This window comes from Podarcis liolepis, assembly GCF_965112155.1.
Source record: "Podarcis liolepis genome assembly, chromosome: 12".
In the NCBI taxonomy this organism is placed as follows: Eukaryota; Metazoa; Chordata; class Lepidosauria; order Squamata; family Lacertidae; genus Podarcis; species Podarcis liolepis.
In genome coordinates this window covers 1,184,142-1,195,102 of record NC_139563.1, presented here as the reverse complement: position 1 = coordinate 1,195,102, position 10,961 = coordinate 1,184,142, and the positions used below count along the sequence as shown (strand labels likewise).

General features: G+C 48.9%; 1 protein-coding gene across 7 annotated transcripts in view; it reads left to right on the top strand.

The window, feature by feature from the left end:
- LOC310689274 (uncharacterized protein) overlaps window positions 1–10,961 on the top strand; it is a 44,136-nt gene that overhangs the window by 17,189 nt on the left and 15,986 nt on the right. Inside the window, exons 1-5 of one of the 7 annotated variants that reach the window (XM_083466760.1) lie at window positions 2,864–2,931; window positions 9,188–9,692; window positions 9,893–9,974; window positions 10,237–10,319; window positions 10,448–10,574. In XM_083466760.1, coding sequence (XP_083322886.1) covers window positions 9,279–9,692; window positions 9,893–9,974; window positions 10,237–10,319; window positions 10,448–10,574 — 706 coding nt within the window. In that variant the 5' untranslated portion in view covers window positions 2,864–2,931; window positions 9,188–9,278. Of the gene's footprint in view, window positions 1–2,857; window positions 2,932–6,096; window positions 9,693–9,892; window positions 9,975–10,236; window positions 10,320–10,447; window positions 10,575–10,961 lie in introns of those variants that run through there. The other 6 variants (XM_083466754.1, XM_083466761.1, XM_083466755.1 and 3 more) reach the window with 6 other exon arrangements.

Genomic DNA, 10,961 nt, shown 5'->3' with positions numbered 1-10,961 from the left:
CCATCGCTTTTTAATATCTGCTTATAACGCTTGGCTTTCACCATGAGACAACACTGAGATTCACAGAGTAGTTCACAATACATTTGAATATAATCTAGTTTTATTGTTTATTTCAAATGATAGATGCTTTTGGTAAAATATCAGGTTATTCTATTCTAATATTCTGTTAATTGGTCCAATCGGAATTGATGCCAGTAGGCCAAAATCTGATTGCACATTTCTTCAAGGAATATCAATTCCAGATTTGCCAAATCTCTACAATATATAGGCAACTTAATACCAAGAGATAAAAAAATAAGTCACACTTAATATAAATAAAATAATAAAAGAGATTTCTTCATATATTGATATACAGAAGTCATTGAACCTTACACTTTGGAGAAGGTGGAATGCTCTCAAAATGAATATAATTCCCAGATTAATTTATATTTTGAGAGGACTTGCAGTTTCTATATCTCATGTTTTCAAATGATAAACTCCCTGTTTAGGAAATGCCTTTATATTTATCTACATTATACTTATCTACTTTATACATATCTACTGTCATGTATTAAATACTGGAAACTCATTGTTGGTCTTAATTTTCCGACGTGGGTGACCTTAGAATATGCACATACAGCCCCTTTGGTGGGCTGGAGAATACAGTCATACCTCGGGTTAAATGTGCTTCAGGTTGATCGCTTTTGGGTTTCGCAGACGGTCAAAATGATGTCATGTGCATGCGCGGAAGTGGCGAATCGCGACCTGCACATGCGCAGACGCAGGTTGCGTTCGCTTCTGGATGCGAACGGGGCTCCGGAACAGATCCTGTTCGTATCCAGAGGTACCACTGTACTAGGATCAAAATACTTGAAATCCCAGGTGACTTTAGAAACAACTAAGTCAGTTAGAAAGATATGTAACATGTTGTCTAATATAAATAAAGTTGATCTATACTCGCATGCCAAACTTGCCCTGTGGGGAAACCCTATATTAAAAATTGCTAAAAAGATGGTACTATGGAAAAAATTAATGGAAACAGGTGTATTGACTCTGGACCAAGTGATAGAAACTAGAAAGCCAGGGAATACTTTTTACACCTACCTACTAACAATAAAGGGATGCGGGTGGCACTGTGGGTTAAACCACTGAGCCTAGGACTTGCCGATCAGAAGGTTGGCGGTTCGAATCCCCGTGACGGGGTGAGCTCCCGTTGCTCGGTCCCTGCTCCTGCCAACCTAGCAGTTCAAAAGCACGTCAAAGTGTAAGTAGATAAATAGCAGGAAGGTACAAGTTTCTATGCGCTGCTCTGGTTCGCCAGAAGTGGCTTAGTCATGCTGGCCACATGACCCAGATGCTGTACGCCGGCTCCCTTGGCCAATAAAGCAAGATGAGCGCCACAACCCCAGTATCGGCCATGACTGGACCTAATGGTCAGGGGTCCCTTTACCTTTACCTTTTTAATACAAAATGTAGTAGGCTAAAGATGTTTACATTAGTATTATGGTAATAATATCGTATTTTTGGGTTAGGATATACATATACCCCCCCTTTTTTAGAAAACTACAACATACAAGTTGTGTCAGGGGTGGCCTGGAATTACCAATGGATGTGGCTCACTATTCGCTAACCTTAGGCTCCGCCCCTTGAATGCTCCACCTCGACACTTAAAACCTGTGCCTCCTCTGAAGGGTTTTGTTCCTGGGGGGCACTAAGAGGCAAAGGGGTGGCAGTGTAAACTCCCAGACTTTGAAAAGCTGATACCACTTGATCAGGTTCATTGGTTTTGTCATGAGTTAATTAAACTACGTATATTTAATTGGATTTTGAATAAATGCAACCGTTGCTGTTTAGAATTTTATTGTTTTTATCTTTCTTCGTGGGTTGTGCAAACGGCTATTCTGAATAATGCTTTTATCTGGTAGGAGGCACTGGGGTGTTGGGGGGCAGCGGCCCTAAAGTGTTTGGGAACCGCTATCTAGGACCTGAGGGATATGGGTGGCACTGTGGGTTAAACCACAGAGCCTTGGACTTGCTGATCAGAAGAGCAGTGGTTCGAATCCCCACAACGGGGTGAGCTCCTGTTGTTCAGTCCCTGCTCCTGCCAACTTAGCAGTTCGAAAGCACGTCAAAGTGCAAGTACATAAATAGGTAATGCTCCAGCGGGAAGATAAACGGCATTTCCGTGCACTGTTCTGGTTCGCCAGAAGTGGCTTAGTCATGCTGGCCACATGACCCAGAAGCTGTACGCCGGCTCCCTCGGCCAATAAAGCGAGATGAGCGCCACAACCCCGTAGTCGGCTACGACTGGACCTAATGGTCAGGGGTCCCTTTACGTAGGACCTGGGACTTCCGACCCTCAGGACATCTCCCCAGGGTCTCAACCCTCTGAGGCATCTGTAGACCAGTGGATTACAGTGGCAGAGGTGTCTTCCTGGGCGTTCAGGATCAGGCCCCCAGGAGACTGGAAGTAAGGAAGGGGGTGGGACCCCCCTACACCCACCCCCTTCAACCCCCCCCACCCTTCAACTCGCCACGCCCGCAGCCTTGCGGGGAAGGGCGACCCGTGAACGTGGCTCAGCTGCACGTGGGATCTGGTTCCTTCTTGTCTGCAAGCTTTTTCTGGCCAAGGGGGAGACCAGCTCAGATCCCCCAAAACACAGCATCTCTGGGGGTGTGGAATGCGCGGGGCTCCTCCTGCGCTCCGGCTCTGGAGGAAGAAAACGCAGAGAGAGAGAGGGGTGGGGATGAGCTTGGGATGTTTGGCTCGCCAAGGGTTAAAAGGAACTGAGCCGAATTCCTACAGAGGAGAGGACAGAAGGGGGGGGGGCGGTCTTCCAGAACCAAAGTCCCTCCCTCGCAAGTCACTTCCTGCAAAGGGGGGCGGGCGGTGGCTGTTTGGTGTGTCTCCTTTGCAAGCTTCGCTGCCTGGGGGGCTCCTGCTGCAATCTGGTGAGTCTCCCCTCTCTCTCCTCCCTTTGGGCTGCAGGGGGGCCGTGTTCAGATCATGCGTGCCCCCCAGGGTCCTGCACCCCCTCCTTGCTCTCTGGCAAGCCGGGGGGGGGCGGTTTTGCAGGAGGTCTGCTATTACCTTCCTTTGTAACCATGGATGCTCAGTGCTTTGTGGAGAAAAGAATGGCAAGCAAAGAAACCGCATTTAGGTTTATGCAGCAGTCACTTTTGTTAATAGAGGTTGTGGCCAGACGGAAACATTCAGAAATAAGATATGCGCCAAAAATAAAAGACATTTTTTCATTTTCCTGCGCAAGAGCTGCCTCGGCGGCCCCTTCTGAGATCTGGCGAGTCTCCCCTCTCTTCCCCGTAAGGGCCTTGGGGTCCTTTCATTGGTACATCACAAAAATAGCACAATAGGTTAATGGAAATATCTACAACGTAATCTTCATTATTAGAGGTCAGTCTGACTTCTTGCTTCGTGATTGGGTTTAAGCAAAAGCAGAAAAAGGGCAAACAGGACGGAGCAGAGTTAACAGATCACATTGAGCATCACACAGCCAAATGCCTAGTCAGGACCCCCTGGGGTAGTGTGCAGATTGTTGTTGTTGTTTAGTCATTTAGTCGTGTCCGCCTCTTCGCGACCCCCTGGACCAGAGCACGCCAGGCCCTCCTGTCTTCCACTGCCTCCCGCAGTTTGGTCAAACTCATGCTGGTAGCTTCCAGAACACTGTCCCACCATCTTGTCCTCTGTCATCCCCTTCTCCTTGTGCCCTCCATCTTTCCCAACATCAGGGTCTTTTCCAGGGAGTCTTCTCTTCTCCTGAGGTGGCCAAAGTCTTGGAGCCTCAGCTTCAGGATCTGTCCTTCCAGTGAGCGCTCAGGGCTGATTTCCTTCAGAATGGAGAGATTTGGGTTTGTCATTGCTTGACTAAGTTTGTCATTGCTCGTCTAGGTTTGTCATTGCTTTTCTCCCAAGGAGCAGGCGTCTTTTAATTTCGTGACTGCTGTCACCGTCTGCAGTGATCCTGGAGCCCAAGAAAGTAAAATCTCTCACTGCCTCCATTTCTTCCCCTTCTATTTGCCAGGAGGTGATGGGCCCAGTGGCCATGATCTTCGTTTTTTTGATGTTGAGCTTCAGACCATATTTTGCGCTCTCCTCTTTCACCCTCATTAAAAGGTTCTTTAATTCCTCCTCACTTTCTGCCATCAAGGTTGTGTCATCTGCATATCTGAGGTTGTTGATATTTCTTCCGGCAATCTTAATTCCGGCTTGGGATTCATCCAGTCCAGCTTTTGCATGATGAATTCTGCATATAAGTTAAATAAGCAGGGAGACAATATACAGCCTTGTCGTACTCCTTTCCCAATTTTGAACCAATCAGTTGTTACCCAGAGCAGCTTACAACCATTTAAAAATATTTTTTAAAGTCAAAACAAATATTAATCAGAGGAATAGGCTGGGTCCTGAAAACACACGGCTCCGTTGTCAGAGGCCATGGGAAAGAGCGGAAGGTGCCTCTGTGGGGAGGGAATTCCCCAATGGGGGATCTGCCCCCCAGGATGCCCGCTCTTGGGCCAACCCCACCCAAATCTCTCAGGGGGGGTGAAACTACCAAGAAGAGGACCAGGATGTTAAATTCGCTTGGCATGCATGTCTATGGCATGCCATAAGAATACATAAGAGTTATTTGAATCATGTACCGTATTTTTCGCCCTATAGGACGCACTTTTTCCCCCTCCAAAAATGAAGGGGAAATCTGGTGCGCACCGACCCCTCTCGCTCTCCAGGCTTCGGGAACCCATCCACAGCCTAGGCAGCCCTGTGGGAGGTCCCGCAGGGCTGTCTAGGCTGCGGATAGCAGCCTGCTTCCCGGAGCGTTGGGCGCCCTGAAAGCAGAGTGCCCGGCGCTTCGGGAACACATCCGCAGCCTAGGCAGCCCTGTGGGAGGTCCCGCAGGGCTGTCTAGGCTGCGGATAGCAGCCTGCTTCCCGGAGCGTTGGGCGCCCTGAAAGCAGAGTGCCCGGTGCTTCGGGAACACATCCGCAGCCTAGGCAGCCCTGTGGGAGGTCCCGCAGGGCTGTCTAGGCTGCGGATAGCAGCCTGCTTCCCGGAGCGTTGGGCGCCCTGAAAGCAGAGTGCCCGGTGCTTCGGGAACACATCCGCAGCCTAGGCAGCCCTGTGGGAGGTCCCGCAGGGCTGTCTAGGCTGCGGATAGCAGCCTGCTTCCCGGAGCGTTGGGCGCCCTGAAAGCAGAGTGCCCGGTGCTTCGGGAACACATCCGCAGCCTAGGCAGCCCTGTGGGAGGTCCCGCAGGGCTGTCTAGGCTGCGGATAGCAGCCTGCTTCCCGGAGCGTTGGGCGCCCTGAAAGCAGAGTGCCCGGTGCTTCGGGAACACATCCGCAGCCTAGGCAGCCCTGTGGGAGGTCCCGCAGGGCTGTCTAGGCTGCGGATAGCAGCCTGCTTCCCGGAGCGTTGGGCGCCCTGAAAGCAGAGTGCCCGGTGCTTCGGGAACACATCCGCAGCCTAGGCAGCCCTGTGGGAGGTCCCGCAGGGCTGTCTAGGCTGCGGATAGCAGCCTGCTTCCCGGAGCGTTGGGCGCCCTGAAAGCAGAGTGCCCGGTGCTTCGGGAACACATCCGCAGCCTAGGCAGCCCTGTGGGAGGTCCCGCAGGGCTGTCTAGGCTGCGGATAGCAGCCTGCTTCCCGGAGCGTTGGGCGCCCTGAAAGCAGAGTGCCCGGCGCTTCGGGAACACATCCGCAGCCTAGGCAGCCCTGTGGGAGGTCCCGCAGGGATGTCTAGGCTGCGGATAGCAGCCTGCCACCCAGCGCGAGGGGAGCCCTGAAGCAGAGGGCCCCCCCCGCGCCGGGCAGACATCCGTAGCGTGGGGAGCCTTGCAGGAGTTCCCCGCAGGGCTCCCCACGCTGCGGATAGCAGCCTGCCACCCAGTGCGTGAGGCGCAGAGCGCCCCGCGCGCCGGGCAGACATCGGCCAGCCCCACAAGCTCGGGGGACAGCAGGGAGGCGCTGGTTCGGTTTCCCTGACCTGCTTTTTTTTTGGGGGGGGGGAAATAAAGGAAACATTTTTTTCCTTTATTTCCCCCCAAAAAAACTAGGTGCGTCCTATGGGACGGAGTGTCCTATGGGACGAAAAATACGGTAGTTAGGAAGAATTTGTAGGGGACAAACATTAAAAACCTGCTTGAAAGGAAGGCACCACTTTGGCTCTCACCTGCTGAAGCAATATCCATGAAAAGATGGAACATGGGCAACATATAGAGAATTATTGAACTTTACAAAGCAAGAGAGAAGAAGCCCGAAGATGTTAGCTGTGCGGTGACAGACTGTTTTCACTGTTATCAACTAAACGGAATCTTTAACGTGGATAAGGAATATGGTTTCATGGCTCCAAAGTTCACAATTTGAAAGGGAACAGAGATATTACAGAAAAAATAATAATTTGTAGAATGTATAAATTATTGTTGGAGTGGGAAACAAAGGATGAGTTGGTTAAATCCGCTATGATACCCTGGGTGAGAGATGTAGGACATAACATAGAATTGAGTGGGGGGCGGGAATGTGGAAAAAGGACAAAGATGATATATAGGTGGTACCTAGCACCAAGTAATCTAGCAAAAATGTATAGATCAGAATCAGGTCCCTGTTGGAAGCATTGAGAAATGGAAGATACATTTTATCATATGTGGTGGACATGTAAATCAGCCAAAGATTTATGAGAGATGATATATAATTAAATGAAATAAATGTTTAAAAAGACCTTTATTAAAAGTCCAGAACCATTTTATTAAGAATACTAGGAACAGATGTTCCCACAGATCAAAATAATCTGTTTCTCTACATACAGTAAGTATGGCAGCCCGAATGCCATATGCTCCAAAATAGAAAGAGGAAACAATACTAACCAGAGGAGGAATAGCAGATGAAATTGATGGAATATGTAGATTAACAAATAGAATAAGGGAACAGGAAGATGGAGTTTTTAAAGAAGAGTGGGAATTTTTTTAGAATATCTGAGGAATCACTGCAAACAGGTCAAAATGTCAGCAGAGTGAGAGTAAATTCAGCAGTTTAAAATATATGAAGATACAGTGGTACCTCCATTTAAGAACAGCCTTGTTTACAAACTATTCGGTATACGAACTCCGCAAAACCAGAGGTAGTTTTCCGGTTTGCGAACTTTACTTCGGTCTAAGAACGGAAGCCGAACGGTGGAAGGGCACAGGTGGTGGGAGGCCTCATTAGAGAAAGCGCACCTTGGTTTAAGAATGGTTTTGGTTTAAGAACGGACTTCGAATTAAGTTCACTAACCGAGGTACCACTGTATAGTGAAAGGGGGGGGGGGATAAAATATAAGGAGCAATCAGAACATGCAGTTGTAATGGATATTTAAACAGAACTATGGAAGAGGGGAAGGGAAGTCAGTGATTATTATTGTATGGTTATATGGATTGGAATGTGTAAACATTGTAATTGAATATGTATACAATTTTTTTATTATTATTTTTAAGAAAAGAGCCTACCAAGAGGTTCTTTTGACCAACCTTCACACTCAGGAGGGTCTGTAGGAAAGGAGGTGCCTCTTCAGATATTTGGGGCCAAAGTGAAGCACTCATGTGAGCACCTTGCGCTGGGCTCCGAAATGAATGGCAGCCAGTTCAGCTTTTTAAAACAGAAATTAAATGTGCTCTCAAGGGTTGTAATGAGAGGGATTCCATGAGCAGGTGTATGTCAGCTACGTTGCTTCACTGACAGGAAATGAAAGCAGGCACAGAGTGAGAACAGATAAGGCTGGAATTCAGAGGGGAGGGAGAAGAAGCAGGGAGCAGCAGTCCCTTGGTCTCTGGACACAGAGAAAAAACTAAAGAGAGAGCCAGAGGGACAGAAGGCAACTTGCCAGTTCTGATAGTGATTCAGACTTGGAGGAAGTAAGGAGGGTGGAATCGCCCCAAACTCGCAGGCTGGCCAGGATTGTACAAAAACGCGGGTGGGGGCTTCCTTGTTGGGGAAGGAAGAGGAGGGGCCCAGTCCGGGCAACTCCATCCTCCAGCGAGGACTGAAATTGCTGAGCTCCAACTGGGGCTTGTGATGGACTAATAAATATGAAGTAAATGGCCAATGTCATGGTGTGTGTGTGTGAGAGAGAGAGGGAGAGAGAGAGAGAGAGAGAGAGAGAGAGAGAGAGAGAGAGAGCGCAAGCCTGACAGGGTCGACCCATGGAGGCCACCTTGAGCTCCTTGGAGAAAATATGGGATAGAAATGCTGTTTATAAAGAAAGGGGACCCAGCCACTAATCTGGCCACCGCATTTTGAGCCAGTTTTCTTCAAGGGCAGTTCCACATAGAGGACATTGCAATAACCCCATGTCATCTTGAGCATGGAATACCCTGGCCACGTCTTCTCTGCCCCAAGGGGGCTGTGGCTGGCAAAGTAGCCGGAGCTGGAAATGGTCCCTTACAATCCCAGTAGGAATGTGAGCCCTTCTTGACTCACTTTTTAGTGCTTTCCTTTGGCCCCCCAGGGGGTGGCTAGATAGGTAAGACAAAGGGATCCCACCCCAGTAGTCTGCCGTGAGAACTTTGCAGATTCCAGGTGCTAGGAAATGAGACGGAAGCAGGAAGGAAATGGGCCCTGAAGTGGGGATGGGACAGAGAGCAACGCTTGAGGACCCCAGGGATGGTTGGTATCCGTCTTGTCTCAGGAGACAATGGGAGAGCGTGCCTTTGGGGGCGAGATCAAACTGCGCCAGCTGTGGCTCCAGAGGCTATAGCCTAATGTCAAAATTACACTCGTAGAAATGACACACTTGTCAGTCACAGTTCTGACTTCATTCTTTGACTGAAAACACTGAAAGGCAGGAGCAACCAGGCAGATTCGTTCAACAGAAATTCCCTGTTTCCTGCAAATTTTGCATGGTAATTTCCCTTCTAGAAGGCCTAGATCAGACACCCCCAAATTCAGCCCTCCAGATGTTTTGGCACTACAATTCCCACCATCCCTGACCACTGGTCCTGCTAGCTAGGGATGATGGGTGTTGTAGTCCCAAAACATCTGGAGGGGATGTCTGGCCTAGATGCTGGCTTGTCCTTTTCCGTTTTGGAAAAAGAAAGTTCAGAGTCTGGGCTATGTTTCAGTCCAGCCCTGGTTCCCAGCAAGATTCACCCACACTTTCTCAGGAAACCTTTTTATTCTCTTGACCGTGTATCTGTTTCATAACAGAATAATATTTGCTTTGTAGGATTTGCAAACGCCTCAATTTAGGACAGACGGAACTGGGCAGAAAAACAAGGGCTTTCTTCTGATCTCTTGGAGGCTTCCTGAGAGCCCAGATGGATGAGCAAGACTCAGCTGGCCCTGAAGCAGGAAGAGGCCATGCCATCCAAACTGGGAGCAGTGAAGGATTCTGGGAAAGCTCCATGCGGAAGATCCTGGGTGAGGAGGACACTCTCAGCTCAGATGTGCAGAGCCAGCAGTTGAGGCAGTTCTGCTTCCAGGAGGCCAAAGGACCTCGAGAGGTTTGCAGCCGACTCTACCACCTTGACCATCGGTGGCTGAAGCCAGAAAGGCATACAAAAGCTGAGATGCTGGACCTGGTGATCTTGGAGCAGTTCCTGGCTGTCCTTCCGCCAGAGATGGAGAGCTGGGTGAGGGAATGTGGAGCGGAGACCAGTTCCCAGGCGGTGGCCCTGGCCGAAGGTTTCCTCCTGAGTCAGGCAGAGGAGAGGAAGCAGGCAGAGCAGCAGGTGAGAGAAACTGTCCACTGGATATTTCCAGGGGTCACTTAACAGGAGGGAGAGTATCCCAAAATTCTCTCTTAATCCCCCAATATTTTTTGGAAAGCCTCCAAGGAATGATATCTGATATCCCTAAAGCTTTTGCCTCTCCCGTTCCTTTTCTTATCTTTCTCTCCATTCTCTGCTTCCAATCCTTTTTGCCCTTTCAGGAAACGATTATTTTTGCAGAAATGGGCCTGGATTCCTGTGAGGCAGAGAGGACTCCGTTGGTCAGGAGAGAGAGGCCGCTGGGTGAGGAGGAAGGATTTTTTTTCTCCATTCGGTCACATTCTGTGGATTTGGAAACTAATCCATTGTGGGTTATTTTCATCTTTTGGGGAGGACACCTGGGTCCCAGATCTCAAATGAGGGACATGTATTTTTAAATACAACTGTCAAAATTCATTCAGTAGGTGAGACTTTTTCTAAGGCCCATCTGTAGTTAGAGGTGCACTGCTTCACCTCGAAGAAAAACATGTGCTAATGGCCTGCCACTTCCCTTTGTCTCTCACAGGTGGCAGAATGATGCTGCCAAGACCTCTTCTTCCATCTTTGCATGGAGGCAGAGGAGAAACATCAGCTCTGGAACCAGATCAGGTAGGGAGGAGGAGCAGTGCAGGCAAAGAGGCTATGAGGTGGGGCAGCCAGGCAGAAAACACCAGAGCAATGTGTAGTAGATAATCTGTACGTTGTCTAAGAAGGGGACCTTTCCCTTTTTATTTTAGGGTCTGGTGTGCTTTGAAGATGTAGCTGTTCATTTCACAGACGAGGAATGGGCGTTGCTGGATCCTGACCAGAAAGCTCTGCATAAGGAAGTCATGGAGGAGAATCGTGAGCTCATGGACTCTCTCAGTAAGACTGCCTTTTGGATTACAATATCTCTTTTGAAATTCAGTATGGATCTCTATGAGATGAACCTCAAGTGTTTTAATGGAGCTAAACAACAACAGCCACAGCATCTGGGGTTCTGACAGCCTCACTGGAGAGTTAGCTACTGTTTTGTCTGTGAATATTCTTCCTCCAGTTTTGCTTTTAAAAATCATGATCTGGCTGGTCTGAACTGCTTAGGTTTTGAAATTCAGGCTTTAGAGACGTTCGGGAAGTTGAAGTAGCTTCTGTTAGTTTTTGATTCACCAAAAAGATGACTGATGTTGGAATCATAGAATCCTAGTCATTGGGGCAAGGCCTGCTGAGCAGTGTTGCTGTGATCGTGAAGCCTGACACTTCTGAGCAGCCTGT